Raw genomic sequence first — 20139 nt, 5'->3', positions numbered from 1 at the left:
GCATTAAGGTAGTCCCCCCTGGGACCACTGAACGTGGACTCGGGGTTGTTCCGGGGCAGGGAGAGCCTCCCGCTTAGCCGACTCTGCCCCTGCGGGTTTCTTCCAGAGGAGCAGCCTTGGCCATACCCCTGCTCTCTCTGAGGGGCTCCCCGCGACGGCAGCAAGCTCTTACTCAGACTCGCTTCGCTCTGGAAAGCCTCTGCCTGCTCGCCTGTACGTCTCACTGCCCACGTCTGCGCCCACCTAGTCAGCACGCAGGGGTTCCCAGAAGATTCGAGCACCGGTCAGCCTGGCGGCCGTCCCAGATGCGCGTCTCGGGTCACGGAGAACGCAGACGGGAAACGCTTTCTCGGGGGAGGCCGTGAAGCTCGGCAAGTCTCCGGGTAGAGAAAACAGGCTTCTCCCGGCGGACGCCAGGTGCGCCGCGGCCGCTAGAAGCAGCACGGGGTGACCGCTGGCTCGGCCCCCTGCCCTGACCTGGTCCCTCCCCTCCTCTCTCCCTCCCTTCGAGACCAGCTCCTGCAGGCCTCCGGCCCCTGGCGCACGTCGAGATCCCTGTGGAGGGCCGGCCCTGGATCGCGCCTGCTGCCCTGTAGTTGCCACACACTGTCCCCTCAGTTCCTGGGCCCCTGCACGGTGCATTTTCGGGTGTCCCCATCCTCAACTCTGACACGGTACTCAAACGGTGACGCGCTCGGGGATGGCTGAGTAGCCCGATGGCGGAGCGCGCGGCTTCCACACCGCAGGGAAAACCAAGGTCCCTCCCGTTGGCTTCTGACCTCGGGTGGGAAGGCCTGGGGGCGCCACGAGTGTTGCGCGGCTCTGCAAAGTGCAGCCTTACCGGACGTTCAAACATGCTCTCCGGCATCTCTTAGAGCACCTGTCTGAGAGCATGTCGCCTGACTTGCCAGGCGGGCGGAGGGCACCCCGCGGTCCCTGCCCGCTGGGGCGAGTGCCCGGCAAAGCAGCCCTGCGGCCGCCGCCTGAGGCCCTGTGCGCGGAGGGAAGCCCCAGAGCGCAGCGGCAGTGAGAGCAATTTGACGTCAGGCCAAGTCCTCCACACGCGCAGAATTAGTGCTCAGAGGTTAAAGGTTACTCAAGGTCATATGGATACGACACAGGTCAGGAACATCGAGAGAACGGTATTAATATTATTGTGTAATATTAATATTAGTAGCGAGTAACAGCAGCATGCAGGGGAGGGGCAACGAGAAGAGAAGGTGGGGAGGCAGAGTGGAGACTCACATCTGGGTGGGGGATGGCGTACTGTCCCTGGATCGTGTAGGCCTAGAAACAGAGAGACACCGTCAGCTCGGGAAGCGGCCAGCCATGCTGTGCCCACCGGTGGCCCTCCCCCGGGGACGAGGGCTTTCTCGGGACTGTGACTTCCTAGGAACAGGCCCAAGGCCCCATGGTCAGAGCGCATCCCCGCCTTCCCCAGCAGCCTAGGGCACTGGGAGGTGCAGAGAGGGGGGTCTTGGCGCCGAGCCTCACTGGCGCCCACAGGGGTGGCCGGGGCCACCACCAGACGCAGGAGCCTGGGGAGCCACAGCCCAGGCACGGACAGCCACAGGCTGGGCGGTCAGCGGGGAGGGCGAGAAGGCTCCCCGCTCCCCGGGGTTCTTAAAAGAAAACCCCAGTAAAGGATGGAATCCTGTTAGAGAAGAATTGTTAAGCTTTTGAAACTTCCATCGGCTTTCAGAGTAAACACTTTTACAAAGTATTTATCCTAAGAAAAGCGAACCAAACAACCTTTCTGAAGGCAGATTAAGAAATGCACCAAATCAGTCACAAGCGGGACTAACCTGTCTTGTGACCTCAGAGGGCCACACAGCCATTCTCACAGGGGGCTGCACGCGCTCGGCCCCACTCCCTGGGGGCCAGCGTGGGTCCCTGAGGCTTCAGCTTCAAGAGAGATTCTGACCAGCCACGGCACGAGTGTGGACCCGTGCCCCCACCCCGCTCCTGCTTCAACAGTCCACCGGCTAGGGTGTTCCCAGAAACGTCATGGCCAAAGACAAACGAACCACAAAGTGTCAAGGGAGAGCAAAGACCGAGGACTTGTCAGGCCTCACGTGCTACGACGTGGAACTTGCCACGCCCGCCCTGGGCTGCGGCATTGGAGGCCCCCGGCGGGAAGGCCCAGGTGCGGAGGGACGTGGCTTCCTGCCCCTGGCCATGTGGGTCCTCGTGCACATGCTGAGTGGACCCGTGATGCCCACCTGTGTCCGCACGTGTGCACCCACAGAGGGAGACCCCAGGTCAGTCCGAGTGCCACTCCCACGGACTCCACACTGAGGGGCGGCCTCCGAGTTTCCGTCCAACCACGGCTTTTGAATCTGCCCAGAGTTTTGGTCATAAACAACCCAACCTGGGAGTTGAAGGTCAGCCAAGCCCTGGAGAGCGACCACGGGAGGCAAAGCCCCAGTCTGGGTCGGGGTCTGCCAACGGCGTTCCAGGAGAAGTAAAGGGATCTTATCAGATGCAGCAGGTGGCTAAGGGGACCGTCCCTCCCCCTGGACTTCTGTCCACGGAGCAGCCAGGCCTCGCCGTCAAGGTCTGTAGAGATGCCACGGGGCAGGTGCCCAGTGGGTCACCATGTGTACCAGGCCCCGGGACACAGGCTGCGCCCACCGGGCCAGGCAGGTCTATGGAGGTCGGGGCCGGCTCCCCGCGTGGCCCCACACGCCCGAGTGAACCCCACACGCTACCCAGCGGTGCGGCTCCTCCTCCCAGGCATTTTGGACTTCTCTCTTCCTCCGAGGGAATTCTTAATTCTCCCTGAAGCGCATGGGCAGTTTGCCAGGCCCTCCGGACAGCGGGAACAGCCGGACGGACAGAGTTCCGTCTGGAGGAGACCGTCACCCTCTGTGAGTGGCCTGAGGTGCACGGCTGGTGCTTCCTGGCGGGCCCACAGCGAGGGGCGTCTCCGGAGGTCAGTTGGGGAGGGGGCGCTGGCCATGACCCTTAGGCCTGGGCTCTGCGGCAGGTGGGGGTCTGGGCTCCGAGGGCCCCATGGCTGCACTACATCTGTCACAGCCCATTGCTGAGCATGTGGGGTGGCTCCTCTGTCCCACATAAGCAGGAAGAGCCAGGGGGGAGGCCAGAACATCCCCGGGACACGCGTGCAGGGCCTACAGCGAGGATGACATGGGAGGGCCGGGGCTCTGCTGGGCTTGACCTGTGGAGCGTCCCGGGCTCCCGTGTGTCCCTGTGCCTCCCTTTGGAATAAAGACCTGCGCTCCACCACACGGTGTCACTGCGGGTTTGTGCACATGTCAGGGGAAAGGACACAGGGCTCTGAACAAGGGCCCCTGACTGCCTCTGGCCTGGCCTTCCGACCTGTGAAATGGGGGTGCGCACACATCTTGGGGCTGCCGTAGGAGGGCACAGGGACATGAAGGGTCCAGACAAAGGGCAGGGCTGCTGGGAGACTGCAGGGCTGAGGAGGGCGGGGAGGGGCCCGCAGCGGATGCTGGCAGAAGCCGGGCACCGTGGACACCGGCCTGCCCAGAACCACGCAGGCCCCGTGGGGCTCTCCTGGGGGAAGCCGCCCACACCCCGGTCTTGGAAACGCAGGCCCCAGCCCCTCATCTAACGTGTGCAGCCAGTCTGGAGGATCTGATAAGATTCCTTTAACTTGGGGATACATTTTTACTTGCTGCCTTGTTAATGATAAAATCATGAGCACTCTGGCCTGACCTGGGTCACCTCTGGGAATTCTCCCGTCTTCACTCTCCCTCGAACAAAGACACACGTCACCGCCAACTGGACACAGAGCTCCTCCAGGCACCGCTGGCCGGCCGTCTTCCCGGGCCCTCTGGCCATGCTGTTGTGACCCCAGGGGGTGTGGCAGGGGGCGGGTCCTTGGGGAAAGTGGGTCCAGCTCCTCTCTTGGTCCTCTCTAGGCCCGACTAATGAACTGCTGGCCTCAGACACAAATGTCTCGGCAACCCCTGGGCTCCCAGACCCCTTGCGGGCAGGGGACAAAGATCAGTGGCTCCGGCCACAACAGGTGTGCAAAGCAGGTGCTCCTGGGCCAGCCGGTGCGCGAGGGCCGCTGCTGTGGCCGGGAAGGCTCCGGCTGGCTGGCCGCTTTCCCTTCCCTTGCTGCCAGAAACTTCCCTCGGGAAGGTCAGGGACCCTGTTCGTGCGGCTCCAGTTGCTTCAACGTGGAGGCCCGGGTCACCCGTAACACTCCCGGCCCCTCTGCTCGGCTTCTTAAGGACACTCAGGAGCTCAACTGGGGCGAGCGCCGCCTGGGCAGAACCGGGGTCCTTCGTGCCAGGCCGGGGAGAAGACGCTTCCCGGGCCCAGCGTCTGTGGGACGCCTGCCGTGGCCGTCTGTGTGCCCAACCCTGCCTCTGCCCCGCAGCGGCAGCGGGCTGGGAGAGCTCTGTGTCCCGCGTGGGTGGGTGGGAGACGTGCACGGGACGGGGGAGAAAACCTGAGTGCACTAACGGGCAGCGGCGGGGGCTGCAGTAAGAGGCTGAGGTTGGCAGTGGAGGCCGCGAGCGGGTCGGCTCTTACCTGACCACCTGCAAAAATGACAGGGGTGGAGGCGGGCTTTGGGCGGTAGGGGATGGTGGCACCTTTCGGTGGGGACTAGGAAAAGGGACAGGAGAGGGAGAGAGAGCATTAGAGCAGCTTTGCAGCGCCAGGACCTGACGATGGGGGCGCCTCCTTCCCGAGCCCGCCCCCTGCGCCCCCCCGCCCCGCCCGGTCCCCCAGGCTGCAGCAGCCCCGAGGGGGAGGACACCCCACAGCAGGAGGGCCGCCGCTCTGCTCCGTGTAGCCACCGTCCTAAATACGTCCCCACGTGGCGCCACCGTCTCCCGACAAGCGAGAATGGAGGACAAGACCCCACCCGGGCGCAGACGGCGGACCTGTCGTTCTGCACTCGGCTCAGCCTGGCTGTTGTCCCTGAGGACACCTCCCTCCCTCTCCCCCAAGCTCAGGGTAAAGCCGGGCTCTATGGGTAGCTTGGCCTTGGGGGCCTCACGCCCAGTGCCCCACAGGCTTCGCAGGGCCAGGCCTTGATGCTCAGTGGGCATCGTCCCAGGACAGTTAGAAACACGTGATCTCACTAGTAACAAAAGGAAACAACTTTTTTAAAAAAGCTTAGAGTCCAAATTCAATATTTTATAGTCGGATGAGCTTTGCTATAATTTCCTTTGCTTATTCTGTGTCCCCAAGCATAGGAATTTTATCTCGGGATGAATGATATTCTCATGTCCCAGAAGTCTGCCAGATTCTGACAGAGTTGACCGAACTCCTAGGTCAGAGGCAATCAGGGTCCTCCGGTGTCCGGCCAGGTGGCAGTCTTTCCTGGGAGCAAAGGCCAGGGGCTGAGTCTGGGTCAGCAACACCACCGGCCAGAAGCAGAGGATGGGACCAGGGCAGCCTGTCCCTGCTGGGAGTTCTCAAGACCACGGCCCACCCAGGCCTAGCCCACACCCTGGGCTATTGGGTAAGATGTCACAGTGTCCCCACCTGAAAGACACAGAGCAACATGGGGCTCAGCACTCGGGTGGTAGGTTCAACTCTGCAGTCCAAGCTATGCTGCGTGATCCTGGGCACCCTGTGTGACCTTGACTACACTGTATGACCCCGAACACAAGGTTTGACCTTGACATGCTGCCTTTGAGTGTGCTATGCGACCTTGGTCACTCTGTTCGGTTTTGGCCATGCTGTATGACCTCAGGGGTGCCGTGTGACCTTGGGCAGTCTGAAGAGTGACGGCCATGCTGCAGGACCATGGGTGCGCTGTGTGATGACCCTGGGCAGGCTCTATGACCTTGGGAACACTGTGCGACCTTGTTATAAAGCAGGAAGGGCTGCTGAGGGGCCTGTGAGTTGACCCCGGTCTGGGTCCCAGGGTAGGCCGGTCTTCAGTGTTTCTGCTACTTACGACCAAATGCCTCCAGAACCGTCTCTGTGTGGCCAGGGGTCACTGCGGCCTCAGACGAGACTCAGGTTGTGGTGGCAGAACCCTGACTAAACTGAGCCACTGCAGCAGAGAACTCAGTCCAGGTGTGCCCCGTCCGGGCCAGGCCCCTCACTAGGTGCTGCCCTCGGCCCCGCGGCCCATGGCGCCCGCCAGCCCAGTGCCATGAGCGTGTGATTCTGGCGCTCGCTGACGTCCTCTGACAGGAGAGGCCCGTGAGCACTGTGACCTGCTGCCCCTGGCGCACAGTGCACTCTGCTGGGCGGGCTCTGCGGTGACAGCTGTGCTCTCCACAGCCCCATGGACGTGCCCCTACCCGAGGGCAGCCTCTCAGAGGCCATTTCGAGGCTGTGGGGCCACCCTAGAGCAGAAGCCCCTCATCTTTGCTGCACTTGTCCCGCTGGTCCTCACTTAAAAACGGGCCCGACTCTTTCGAGGTGCAGTGACACCACCTTCTGCACCGAGGCAGCTGCTCCCCGACCTCTGAGAGCTCCGCGGCCCCAGCTCGAGGGAGGCGCCGCCTCGGCCTTGTGTCTGCCATTCGTAGCCGCCACGAGTCCTTGCTGCCCAGTCAAGTCTCACGTGGGCCCCAGCCAGCGCACGCCCTGGGGCACAGGCACCGCAGCCCATGCACGGCCTCTGGCCTGTCTCTGTGGGTGCGTTGGGCCACGGATGTGGTGCTGGCACCACCCCTGGGTAGGAGTCCCGAGGAGACTGAGTCTGGTTCTAACCCTTGCTCGTGGACACGGGAGGCTGCCTCCCTCCCGGAACCGTTGCGTGACCCTGCGCTGACGTGGTCGCTGCCGCTCAAGATGCGGGTGTTTTCTCACCACCTCGGGCACCTGCCGGTGCAAGCGAGCGCACGGCCCACTCACCGATGCGTGCCCGATGGCGCCTCCGAGGTCCCAGCCGCAGGGGCCGGAAGGGAACCCCAACCGGCACAACGGTCACGTGGCCAGTGGCTGGGGACCACTGGGATACCAGCATTTAGAAAAACACTTCGATTTCACAGAATGATATACTTGGGAAAATTAAACTATACGAGCATTTTTTAAAGAGCTGGATGTGGGTTTGAAGAACAAACAAAGGACAAAAGCGGGGGGAGCCCACAGACACTCCCCGGGGCAGAGCCTCCCCCGCGGCAGCCGCAGGACGGCCCTAGGTCCCCTTGCCACTAGCCATAGTTGGGATTTAACTCTCGGGTTTTTCCCCCGAAGCGACTTCGAGAGAGGCTTCTGTCTTGCTCAGCTGTATCCTCTCCGCTTCTCCTTGGCTTCCACCCCTTATTTGTTCTTCTGTCTTTACAACTTGGGCATTTTCCTGCTCTTTCCTCTTTCGTGCTGCGAGCGCGGGCGAGCGTGGGCCTCCTGCTACCCTCCTCCGTGGGTCCTGCCCACAGCGTGTCCGGCGCAGACTTGAGCCGAGGGTAAGGCGACCCTTTACTGAATGCAGACTAAGGAGTCCCTCCGACTGTGTCCTGACACACCCCTTTCCCCGGCCCCCAGGCTGAGATGATGGACATGCCCAAGACGGCAGGCATGTCGGGTCGCTCGGGTTGCTCCGAGCCTGGCTGCGGTCTCGGGTCACACTCCTGACCCCCGGCCCCCACACGGCCCTGACTGTGTGAATTCTCAGGGCCCCAGCCACGTGCCACAGCCAACACGAAGAAGCCTTGGCCGAAGCAGCCACGGCCGGTGCGGCACGAGGGGCAGGCTGGTGGCGAGCCCCGGATGCCCAGACTGTACCTCCAGCATGACCACACAGATCTGCCTGACGCACTGGATGATGGCGTCGGGGGTCCCCGAGATGGTCACTGCCCGCTCTGTGGAGTTGGGCAGCATGTCCCCGGCCACCTGGACCTGGGCACCTGTGGACTGCAGAAACAAGACATTGGAAGGGGAACGGCAGGGTGGGGGGCTGGTGGTGGCGGCCGGTGCTGCAGCAGTGCCCCGGGTGCTCAGGAGGACGTCATGTTGAGGGCACAGTGCACAGATGCCCACACCAGGGGCACGACGCCCGCCTGCAACCTCGGCCCTCTGTTCCTTCCCTGGGGGCTCAGGGCAGAGCTAGTGTGCCTTAGCCCGTGGCCTGGCACGGCCTGGCACAGGGACAGGACACTGGACAAGAGGTGTCTGAACCTGCAAGTGGCTTCTGCAGAGACGGAGACAGAAATGGAGTCACTTTTTTCCAACATGTGGAACTTCATCTCCCTGTGGAGCTGAGGGCACAGACAGAGACAGATTCTAGAGGGGCCTAAGCTCTGCGGCTGTCTTCCCTTGACGGAATCATGACAGGGTGGCTATCCTCCTTCTGGAAGGGGCAAGGACTCAGCCTTTCTTTGAACAAAGGAGCATGAACATAAAGTCTGCACCTCACCCAGCCCTGCTGGTCCGCTCGGCCCGGCGGTCCTTGGAGACACCTGCCGGGGGGCGGGGACCACCGCCTCCATGGCCTAGAGCCACATGACTGGGTGGCAAGGTGCTGCCTACCCCGCCCCGCTGCCTGAGGCTGTGAGTGGTCTGTGCACGTTCCAGGGGCTCCCACAGCCCACCCTTTGCTTTTAGATGGCTCCGCTGCCGGAAGCTCCACACTAGCAGGGCCTGCAGTGCTGGCCTCCCCAGGGCAGGCTGAGCGTCCCGGGGTGGGCCTTACCCACCCAGTGGTGGGGCGCCAGCAGCCAGAGAAGGTTACCTCCCTGATCTCCTTGATCTTGGAGCCGCCTTTGCCGATCAGGGACCCACACTGGCTGGCGGGGACCACCAGCCTCAGCGTCACCGGGGGCTTGCTGGTGGCAGGGCTGTTGCTCATAGAGTTAATGATGTCCTGGGGAGGGAGAGAGACATATGGGTGGGCCTGCCAGGCACACACCAGTGAGTGCAAAGGCCAGGCGCAGTGAGAAAGCATCTATCTGGATGGGCCCCAAAGACTGGTGGGCTAGGCTCCCGCCCCCAGCAGCCCACGGGCAGTGGGGGTTGGGGGAGGACACGAACGGGAACTCGGCCGTTCTGAATGCATCTCTAAGTAACTTCTGGCGACTTGAACAACATTGGAAACATGTGGGAACTTTGATGTAAGTCGCTGGCAGAGCACAGAGACGTGCCGCAGACCCGGGAGCGCATGTGTGTTTCCACGCGCTGGCAGCAGAGTCCCCAGGCCCAGCCTGCAGCTGAGCTCGTGTGCCAGGGCAGGAGCCGTGGGGGTGGCTGGGGCTCAAGCTCGGCCCTGGGCCTTGGACTCGCGAGCACAGTGGCTGGCCTGTCGCCAGGTGGCCGGCGGCCCAGGGAGCCCCCGGCAGTGGAGAAGAGAAATCTTTGCAGCCAAGCAGGGCATCCCTGGTGGGCCGGGCTGTGCCCATGTCCTGACACAGGGGACAAGGGGCTGGAGCACCAGGAGGCCGTGTCCTCCCCTCCCCCAGCACACAGGGTCTGGGGCGCATCTTACCTCCTCAAACTTGTAGGCGATCATGGCAAAGGCCTTGAAGATGGCGTCCGTGGGGCCTGTGATGGTCACGATTCTTTCCGGGCAGTTTCCCTCAGAGATGTTGATCCTGGCGCCGCTCTGGAAGGAGGCATCCCCGGGCCAGGGTCAGCGTCACCGCAGTACCGGGCTGGGTTCTCCACGGTACATGGTGAGGCCTCTGCCCTGTGCCTTCCTTCAGGGTGTGGAGAGCCACACACTGTGCCCCCGGCAATGCCCCGAAACAGAGGCCCAGATGCGGGGGGTGCAGGTCAGAGGGGAGGGGCCGCCGCCGCCGGGAGGTGATCAGGGCAGGGCATGACTCCTGGCCTCCCGCCTCCCGCCTGCCCACAAACGGACGCCACTGGGCCCGGCCGCCTCACCTCTTCACGCATCTTTTTCACAGTTTCTCCTTTCTGGAATAAAGAGTCAGACACAGGGTGAGGCGTCACTCCGGACTTCGCCAGAGGCAGGCAGGGGCAATGGCGTGGCACACAGGGGCTGGGGGCACTGCCTCGCGCTCGGTGCCTGAGGCCAGCGAGCAGCAGCTCAAAGTGGGGGGGGGGGTGGCAGGGAGCAGAGCCCGGCGCGCTGCGGCTCCCTGGGCCCCCAGCGCCGGCGGGTGAGGGTCCTTCAGAGGAGGCAGAGGAGGCAGCTGGGTGCCGGCCCGCACGGCTCCTGTCTACGCTGGTTCACGTATCCCTCATCTTCATCACCCGAAAGCAGGGCCAGGCCGGGGGCAGGGAGGGGGACGCCCCGAGGTTCTCGTGGGAAGACCTGGACATGGAGTGTGGCGGGGCCCCCTGGACGCCAGGGGCCTGGAGACGGTGGGCTGCCAGCCCTGGTAGGTGGTGCCGCGCCCCAGCCTCTGCCATAGGCTCTCGACTCCCTGAGACTCCCAGTTCCGTGCTCACTTCCCCATGGAGCGCTCCTTTATTTTGGAAGGGAGCTCGGGGAGACTCACCACCAGCCACTGGCCAGAGGGGACACTGCTCTGGAGAAGGCCAGGGAATCACACTCGCTGGGCCCTCACCGGGGAAGGAGGACAGGCCGTAGGGCCGCGGGGCAGTGGGGGGTGGGGCGGCCCTGGTGACCGGCAGGGGCCTTGCTGGGGCGGGGCTGCGGGGTTCCACTGGAATCCTTGGTGCACCCCACTGTGTGGCCTGCAACTCTGCACAGGCCTGGTGGCCCCGTCACCTCCTCGGAGGCCCGAGCAAAGGCAGAGTTCACTCAGTAGTTACCTTCCCGATGATGCTTCCAACTTCCTGTGGGAACAGAATCACAGAAAGATGACGTCATGGCGCAGAAGGAGAGATGGCCTGCGACAGACACCATGAGACCCATCTGTGCCGGCTCCAAGGAACGGGGTCAGGACCGTCAGGAGGGAGCGTGGTCAGGCCACCTGTGCCAGGGTCCTGAGTCTGGGGGCTCCTGGGTGCCTGTCTGACCCCGCTTCCCAGGCCCTGCCTCTGACGGAGCATCGGATGAGCACGAACGGGATGAGAGTCATCGGAACAAACAGCAGCGGGGTCCACAGAGATGTGCGGGCGCGGGCAGGTGACTGAGCGCGGAGGTCTGGTGACAAGGGCTTCCCCGCAGCGTCCGCAGGCCCCAGCAGTGCGAACAGCAGGGGAAGAGCACGGACGCCCTGAAACCTGGGCCCCTGATGGGGAGCGCCTACGACCTTCCCACCGACAGGGAGGAAACACCAGGGAAGCTGCTCGAGGCAGGGCAGGGACTTTCAGGGTGAAACGCAAGGGGAGAGCAGGGTCCCTCCAGGCTGAAGACCAGCAGAGGCGCGTCTGGCACGTGGAGGGCTGGCCGCCGCCCCCGGCACGCGGGACCTGTGGTGAAGGGCAGGCTGAGACGGGGCCTGAGGCGAGGGGCTGGGGCGCGCTGGTGTCGGTATTCTGACATGGAAGGGGCACGGCGCCCCTGTTGGTAGGACATACACGTGCGGGGGCTCGGTGGCGGGGTGGCAGGCGGCAGCCAGTCTCGAAGGGCTCCCGGGGAAGTGTAACTCGGAGCGGGCTGCTCTGCCGGCTGGAGACCGTGCGGGTTTACAGAGCAGGCGCCGGCGACGGGCACATCCTCCCTGGCTTCCCGGCCGGCCTCACACAGAGGCCTTGGGCTCCGTACCTTTCCATGCATCAGCAGACGGATGGTCAGGGTCACGTTCAGGCCGCCTTCGGAGACCTTCGACTCCATCCTTCTCCCAATATGCAGCTGGGGGTAGTGGCTTAAGGTGCCGAGGGCGCCGTGAGGAAGGACAGACGGAGCCCAGATAGCGTCACCTGGAAAGGGAAGGCATAGCTGCTGCCGGCTGAGGACACGGTCAACGCCAACACAGGTCAGGGGCGTCTTGGCCTGCAAGGACCTTCGGCCACTGGGGTGTGGGTAGGCGTGCGGGAGTCCGGAAGAGCGTGCTGCCTTCACTCTTGCTGCTGGTGAGACACCAAGGCTCTGGGAGGCAAAGGCTCCTGGGAAGGCAGCCCAGTCAGCAAGAAGGCGTAGCCCTGGGACATGCCCTGGTGTCACCTACTGGGCCTTGGGGCATGTGGCAGCGGGACGCGTGGGTTTGGGGAAAACCCGGCAGGAACTAACTAATCGTGTGAGCCCAAGCACGTCATTCAAACACTCTGGTCTCAGCTTCCACCTCTGTGTGGGGAGAAACCGGAGAGGGAAAGGGCTCAAGCGAGTTGTGGGCTCCTGGCATGTGGCTAGAGCGTCTGCTCCGCTTTCATGTTAGTTCGTGTTAGTTCTGTGCATTTCCACCCTCTGGCTACGGCTCCCTTCGCCCTTAGAAACCCAGGACGCTATAGCTATTGGTGCTGTCTGCGTGTTTAGAGTTAAGGTCCCCTGGTGACCCCATTTCTAGAGTGGATCTAGTACCTACTAACTGAACTGCCGAATCACTGGGCACCCCCTTTATGAAGTCTTTCCGGAAGATGCCTTGCACACCCGTACTGCTGGTCTACATTTACTGTACAGTTCCTGTGGACAGTGGGTCCAGCACTCAGCCCACCAAGCAAAATTAAGGCTTCCCTTTATGATTTACAGGCCAAGCACAACGACAGAGAGTTAGACCCACCAGACCCATGGGAAGAGGGACTGGACTGTCCTGACTGGAGTCCCTTCTGGGGAGGGTCCAGGTTCTCCTCCCGGCTGGGTCCCGAGGGACAGGTCCCCCACCACAGTGTACAGGGCGGCCCCCAAGACAGGCCCCCGTGAGGATCAGAAGTGGAGGTCAGGTGGGACCAGGGCTCAGGGTGCGGCAAGGGGAGACGGAGGACCAGGCGAGGCTCAGAACACATGGGGGGCCCGGATGGAGAGGTCTGCAGAACCGGAGTCTCCGGGAGGCCCCGATGGGGGAGGCTCCGTGGGGGCACCAGACCTGACTCCAGGCCTGGGAAGGCATGTTTCACTCTGCAGGCAACACGGGTCAGGGGTGGGCTGTTTGGGTGGCCATCCTGGGAGTGCCAGCGGTCAGGGCAGCAAATGGGAGCTGGAGAACCACCTGCCGGGCGCGTGGGAATGTCTCAGGGCGCAGGGAAGCTCCTGGGTGCCGGGGTCCACAAGGGTCAGAGAGGAGGGGGAATGGGGGGGTGGGACACGGGGCATGAGTGACCCCCATGGGAGCAGGGAGTGGCCAGTCCTGGAGGGGGTGGGTAGGCCATGGGGCAGTGGTCACAGGGTCTGACAGGAGGGTGCTGCCGGGGGGACAGGGAGGGAAGGAGGTCTGGCTGGGGGCGATTCCACATGACCTGGGGCCCTGGGGTTCCCAAGGGGGGAAACCCGGTGGATCCCACGGAGCAAAGAGCGCCACAGGCCTCCCGTACCTGCACACACCCGCCCACGGGCACACCTGAAAGGTAGTGGGCGGCCTGGCCACGAAAGAAGGAGAGCTCCCCGGCCACTCGGCTAGCGCGCCCCACATACGGCCCCACAGCAGTGAAACCTGTGTGTGCCCCTGCCTGGGGCTCAGGACACCAGCCCTTCGATGGGACCTGTAAAGATGGAGGCTCCATCCACACACACGAGAGAGCACAAGTTAAAAACGCAAGATTCTGCTTTAACCTTCTAGGTTTTGGGGGGCAAAACTCCATCTTCTTCCTCATCAAAATATTCCTGCTGAGAAATATGCTTCAGGGAGAATCCGCACACGAAGCCCAGAGACCGCCCATTCTCACTCTCTGTTGGTGGTGGAGGGCGCGCACAGACGGCAGCTGCGGACGCGTTTCTGCACCAACAGACACGCGCACGTGACAACGTTCCCCACGGACCGTCAGCGGCTCAGACTAGTGGTCCTTGTTATGGATCAGACGATGCATCCGAAGAGCCAGGATTCTGACAGGAAGCTCTGAGACCTGGCAAAGGCAAGTTTTGAAAACCACCCTTGCATATTACCGTGGTCTCTCTCCACCGGCCAGCATGGGAGCCACCGGCCACCCGTGGCTATTCATACTGGAAAGAAGACACTTGCCAGCCGCGCCGAGACTTGAACAAGTGTCCCCATGTGGCTGGTGGCTGAGCAGGGATGAGCACAGCAGAGAGCCCTGGTCCCGGGCGCCGTCCTGCGCGACAGTGCGGGCCGTGTGACCACGCCAGCAGGTTTGGCCGGAAGAGGGCACTCTGGACTGGAAGCCTGGGCAGGAGAGGAGACATTGGAGCCCAAGGGATTGGTGTGGCACGGAGTTCACCGCGTTCCCTCCTGCACAGACACCCGGCGGCAAGTGGAGGTCCCAGCACCAGCGGAGCGGACTGGGCGCTGGGCACGCTGGGATGCCAGGCCTCCTGTTTAATTAGAAACATCTCCTCCTGTGGGGGCAGCAGGGCCCCGCGGCTGCGGTTACGTCAGTGTTTCCAGCCACAGCGGAGAAAGTGGGTCAGCGAGTGCAAGGGAGCTTCAGGGTCCAGGCTGTCGGCCGCCATCAGTCACACAGGCCAGCGAACTGCCACAGAGGCCGGCCTTCATCACGCGGCCGAGGGTGAGTAGCACAGTGCCCTCTGTAGACTGCTGGGGACAAGGAGTGGCCCTGCGTGGTGGTGAAGGTCACCTGCGACTCAGTGCCCTTGACCTTGAAGAACCTACCCTGTGGCAGCCACCGAGGGGCACCGGGCTATGGGCTCCCCCGGGAGCACAATCTCAGGAGCATGTGGTCCGTCCTCTGGGCTCTGGGACAGGTGTTCCTCGGGGGCGACCCCCAAGAGTATCGGGGCTTACTCCCACCTTGGACCCACCCCTGCAGCAGAGCCCAGAAGCAGCACTTGGGGTCACATGCACCCAGAGCCAAGCTGATGGGACGTGGTCAGAAAAAAATCTCTGTGACTCACTCCTCCCCACACTTGGTGCTCCAGAAGGCAGATCTCCCGCGCCAGCAAGGACCCCACCTCCCGTTCTCCGAAGTGCTGGGAACTGAACATATTTGTAACTTGCCCTGTGGGAGGGAGAGGAGACACAGGCACGGTCCCCTGCAGGGCCTGAGGCAGCCCGCCGCATGGCCCTGTGCCGACACCGTCCACAAATGTGCCTCGGCTGGAACGCAGCCTGCGCCCAACCGCCACAGCCGCCGCGAGCAACCGCAGCACTTCCGACCCCGACAGCCCTCCCGGCCGCCTGTCCGTCCGTCCATCTCTGCAATCCGGACTTCCAGCTTCAGGCCCAAACCCGGGGGTGCAGAGGCTCCCCTCTGTGGCCCCCAGCACCTTCGTCAGCAAACCCCAATTCACGGATGCAGAGTTAATTAGTTCTTCTCTAGTTTCTTACTTCTTTTGTTCTATAAAACCCTCAACATATGGCTTTATTGCTTCTCACTAATTCTGATTATCTGTCCTCTTTCTGACTCATTTCAAAACACCAACAAATTTTTATTTCTCTTTTGGTTCATGGGATACTATGTAGTGTGTAGCGTGTTACTGAATTTTCGGACACTTGGAGGTTTTCTGGATCTCTTTCTCCTGCTGGTTCTCTGATGGTTAGAGAACGTAGCTGGCGACATCTCAGGGGCGTCCCATGTCCGGAGGTGCGCCTGCGACCACACTGTGGTCGGTCCCGGTAAGCGCGTGCTCCGTGCTGGGGTGGAGGCTCTCACGGCCCGGATGGTACCAGTGTTGGTCCTCTGCGGTCCCGTCGGGTCCCCAGGGCGCCAGGAGGGCCTGTGGCCTGCGCTGCAAGGTCTGTCATCAGCACGCGACCACCGCGCTGTTGCCTCCGGCCGAGGGACAACGGACTCCCTCGTCACCGCGAGACCGGCCTCACGGCTGGCTGCGGCCTCAGCGCGTGACCCGGCTTTCTTCGGACGGTGCTGGTGTGGCGTATCTCCTTCCGGCTTCTACCTTGAACCTGTCTTTAGATTTCGAGTGAGTTTCCTGTCGGCAGCACAGGCTGAACCTCGCCTGTTTATCTCGTTCACGATCTCTGCCCTTCCACTGGGGGGTTCCGACCTTTGACGGCGACGGCGGACGCGGTGGAGCTGGGATCTGTCGTGCTCCTGCTTGTTTCTTACTTACCGTCTGGTCTTCAGTCCCCGTTCCTGTCGGTTTCTCCTCTGCCACCCTTCGCGTGAACCGCACACCTTTCAGGATTTCACTCTACCTCCTTCGTCCGTTTACCAGTTATGACCTCGTTTGTTACCTTGGGGCTCCGCACACACCCTGAACCCGTCACCGTACGGTGTGAGTGGTCTGTCACTCAGCGCCGTGGGGGAGCACCTGACATGGCGCTAACCGTGCCTCTGTTTCCCCTCTTGGCCTCTGCACCGTGGCGCCCTTTTGTTCTCCTGAGTTATGAACCAACAGTCTTATTTCTGACGTAGACAATCATCCTCTAGAGGGATGTCGCGGACCAGAAAACACGTCTCTTCGTACCCACGGGACGCTCACCCCGCCGTGTGCAGGCAGCGTCCTGATCGCTCTCCGATTTCTTCTACCTGAAGAGCTTCCCGGAATAATGTCTGCACGACAAGTCTGCTGGTGATGGAGGCTGTTCCCGTGGGTCTGACAGGTCTGCTCACCTCAGCGATGGACGAGTCTCACCTGGCACAGAACTCCAGGTCAGCAGGGCTCTCTTTGGGTCCCCGAGAGACGTGTTCCCGGACCCCTCGCCCCTGCTGCTGCCCTCTGACCCCTCGCCAGTGTTGCTGCCCCCTGACCTCCTGCCTCTGCTGTTGCCCTCTGACCTCTTGCTGCTGCTGCTGCCCTCTGACCTCTTGCTGCTGCCCTCTGGCCTCCTGCCTCTGCGGCTGCCCCCTGCCCCCTCACCCACGCTACGGGCAGGGAGAAGCCTGCTGCGTTCTCCTGTTCTGAACCGTGTCCTTTCCCACAGCACGTGTAAAGGATTTTCTCTTAATCCATGGCTTTGAACCACTTACTCAGCCTGTGCTTTGTTGCAGTTTCCTCAGGACACTTTGTGCTCATTGAGCTTCTTAGATTTGTGGCCTTGGAAAATCGAGGCCGTTGTTTCTCAAACGCACTTTTTACCCTGCACCTCCCCCACTCCCAGGGCCCCCAAACCCCGTCTGTTCGCTGCCGGAAGTTAGCCGAGCGCCCCGAGGCTCGTTCACGTTCTCCTGCCTCTTGTCTTCTCATTTCATAGCTTCTGTTTCCATCCTGAAGTTTAAAACCTTCCGCTCTGCGACTCCCAAGCTCTGCTAATCCCACCCAATGGACTTTTCCCCTGAGACTCGCGTTTTCACTCTAGAAACTCCGTCTCGGTCTTGGTCATGTCTTCCATGTCCCCATTGAAGAAACCAGATCCTTCACTTCCTGAACACGCGGTTTACGGTTCTGAGACTGATTTCAAGGTCCACACCCTGCAGGTGCACCGTCGTCACTTCTGAGTCTAGGCCCAGGAGGTGCCAGCGAGCAGGGCGAGCACGGGCCCCTGCTGACCCCGGCAAGTCTTTCTCTCTGCGGCTCCTACGGCGGATGCTCCTCGGCCTCAGTCAGACCTGGTTGCCCGGGACGTGGATGTGTGGCCTCCTAGGAGCCCGTGGACAGAGCCCGTGGACAGAGCCCCTCTTGCGGCCCAGCTGCCCCATCTGTCCTGTGGGGGGCACAGGGCTGGGGTACGAGGCCCTGCGCGGGTCAGCTGGGTCCGTAAGGCGACAGTGCAGGTCTGAACCGCCCCCCGCCACACAGCGTCCCAGTGCGTGGGAGACGGCTGCATCTCCGGCGGCTCCGCGCGGCCCGGCTGCTGGGCGGTCACAGGTCGTCCGGCAGTGCGGCGGGAAGCCGGAGACCAGCAGTAAGGGAAGGCGCAGGGTGAGGCCGGGCTGTGGGAACAAGAACGGGAGGGAGAGGCCTTGATGCGCAGAGGACGCCTGAGAACGAGGCCACTGCAAAGGTCCCTGACATATGTCTTGGGGACAGAGAGTTGCCGCCCACAACGTCCTGAGGAAGGGCTCTGGCTATCCTGGCGTGGGTCACCGGTTGAGGCCTGACGGGCCAGGTCCCGTGGCCAGACTGCGCGGAAACTGCCGCTCTGCATGGAGCGTTTCCAGGGCAAGTGGGCGCTGTGGTTGGAGCCGGGCTCCCTCCTGGGCAGGGCGTCAGCAGCCTTCCCACGTGCATTTGCTTGTAAGAGCGCCCCACTTCACAGGTCTCTGCCCCCGTGCCAGGCCGGAGGGGACCTGGGGCACGAAGGGGAGCACCGGGAGGTGTAACCCTCCTCGTCTGGGCCGCGTCTCCGGGGCTCACCTGCTCTCCCTCCCAAGGCCGAGCGGCAGGTGCGGCCGTATATCTGCAGCTGTGCTCAGAGCACCGCCCCATGCGCTCTGGGGGAGCCTGGCACCCGGACTGCTCTTGGTTGTGAGGCCAGTGGCAGAGTGCCAGGCCTCTCGGTACCAACACAGGGTCTGGGCTGGGGATGGAGAAGGCGGCGGCCAGGGGCACTGGGAGGTCAGAGGGAGGGGCTGCCATGACACTGGGTGAGCAGACGGGGTCCCTGCTGGGGCTACTGGGCAGGTCCGTGCTAACAATCAGGTTTTCTGCTGCTCAGATCCCGCGAAGCCAGTCTGAAGCTGGAGGGGCCCTCTGAGTTGAGCTTGCGGGAAGCCAGACGCTCAGATCCCCACATTCATATCTGGGCCACATCTTTGCAAGGGAGGCATCAGGAGGGAGGTGGAGGGGAAAGTCCTAACAATGCCAAGTGCACCCCAGCTCTGTGTCACTTGCTGACTTCTCGCTAGTCAAAGGAAACACATGCAGAAGGTGCTGGTGTCTGTCCGGCAGCCCCAGGCAGCCCAGGGGGGCTTGCCCTGGACAAGCAGCCCCTCTCTGCCCTCAGCCACCTTCAGGGCCTCTGAGCTTCCCTGCCAGCTCTCTCTCCATCTCCAAAGATGCAGCAGACCCAGGAAGGAACATTCAGGAAGCCAGAGTCCGTTGTTATGCACACGTGATAGCCATCACGGGCAGATTCTGTGCACACAGAAGATGCAATCTTTTGAGTTTCACTTTAAATTCAGGACGGCTTCGAGAAGTCAGCTTCCATGGGGGACCTGTACAGACAGCAGAGACGGCACTCAGGAGGGCTGGCAGACAGGTGACATGACACAGGACGCCAGAGGCCCAGTCAGCACAGGGGGATGCTGCTGCGGAGCAAGTATCTGTGGTGAGAGCTGCCCAAGAATGCTCGCCGCGGGCCCCTGGAGACCAGCTCTGTGCAGCCGCATAGCCTGCCTGCTGCTGTCCGCGTGGACTATGCTGGAAGCCAGCAGCTGCGTGGGCACTGCTGATGAGCAAGGATGGCCTCCCCATGTGGGGAGCTCTAGCCTGATGGCCCCCAGAGCCCTCCTCTGGTTGGACCTACCCTCGGTGGTTGGCATCTCTTGATGCCTTGACTTCCCCTTTCAACTGGGAGGTGTGGGTACCACATGGCCCCACTTTATAGATGGAAGGACTGACGCTTTACACAGTAAAAGAGGTGCCCAAGGGCCTGCGGGAAGCAGGGCCCAGCCAGCCCACCCCAGCGTCTGTGTTCCGAACTGTGGCGTCTAACGGTGCAGCAGGACTTCCGTGCCAGCAGGACGGAGCAGAGGCGCCTTCCCCGGGAGACGGGGAGACCTCCAGGTGTCGCATTCAAAGGAAACACAGGAAGATGCTGAATGTTGAGAGGAACAGGCAGACTAGCACACCAGTGGTCCGCGGGGTGATGTGGTGGAGAAACGTCACTGCACTTAAAAGAGGAAAACAATTTGATGACAGTGGACTTCCTTAGAAGCCTCAGTTCAGACGGAAGTGGAACAATAGCTTTAAGTGGTTCAAAGGAAAGAAATGTCAACCTGGAACAACATGCCTGTGAAAATGTCCCTCAGGAATGAAGGAGAAATTGAGATATCGTAAGAGGAAGGAAAACGAAGCGTTAGTTGTCTAGAGTGACTCCACAAGAGTGGTTCTAAGTTGTCCACAGGATGACTCCACAAGAGCGGTTCTAAAGGAGGTTCTCCACGTGGAAATGAAATGGTACAGAAGGAACTTCGAAATACCAAGAAGGAAGGAAGAACACAGCAACAAAGACATTAATACATTCAACAGGCTTTCATTCTCCTCCTGGGTTTTCTAGATCATGTTTAATGGTTGAAGCAAAGATTCTAGTACTGCCTGACGTGATTCTAACAGTATGCTGAGGGAATATTTACAAAAATTACATTATGCATGGGGGAGGGCAAGGAATCATAAAGGGAGTTAAAGTCTCTACTTTCTAAAGTCTCTACTTTGTCTCACACTGGTAAAATGTC

At 61.9% G+C, this 20139-nt stretch overlaps 1 protein-coding gene across 12 annotated transcripts in view; it reads right to left on the bottom strand.

Moving 5' to 3' along the window:
• Positions 1–20139, bottom strand: part of PCBP3 (poly(rC) binding protein 3) — a 252640-nt gene that overhangs the window by 17951 nt on the left and 214550 nt on the right. For 6 of the 12 annotated variants that reach the window (XM_032357509.1, XM_032357518.1, XM_032357545.1 and 3 more), the window contains 8 exons: positions 11543–11697; positions 10645–10668; positions 9787–9819; positions 9389–9505; positions 8639–8770; positions 7693–7821; positions 4462–4605; positions 1246–1287 (listed from right to left, as the gene is read on the bottom strand). In XM_032357509.1, the coding sequence (XP_032213400.1) occupies positions 1246–1287; positions 4462–4605; positions 7693–7821; positions 8639–8770; positions 9389–9505; positions 9787–9819; positions 10645–10668; positions 11543–11697 (776 nt within the window). The remainder of the gene's footprint in view (positions 1–1245; positions 1288–4461; positions 4606–7692; positions 7822–8638; positions 8771–9388; positions 9506–9786; positions 9820–10644; positions 10669–11542; positions 11698–20139) is intronic. The other 6 variants (XM_032357564.1, XM_032357555.1, XM_032357536.1 and 3 more) reach the window with 2 other exon arrangements.

This window comes from Mustela erminea, chromosome 1 (genome assembly GCF_009829155.1).
Source record: "Mustela erminea isolate mMusErm1 chromosome 1, mMusErm1.Pri, whole genome shotgun sequence".
Lineage (NCBI taxonomy): Eukaryota > Metazoa > Chordata > Mammalia > Carnivora > Mustelidae > Mustela > Mustela erminea.
This window is presented reverse-complemented; position numbering and strand designations above follow the sequence as displayed.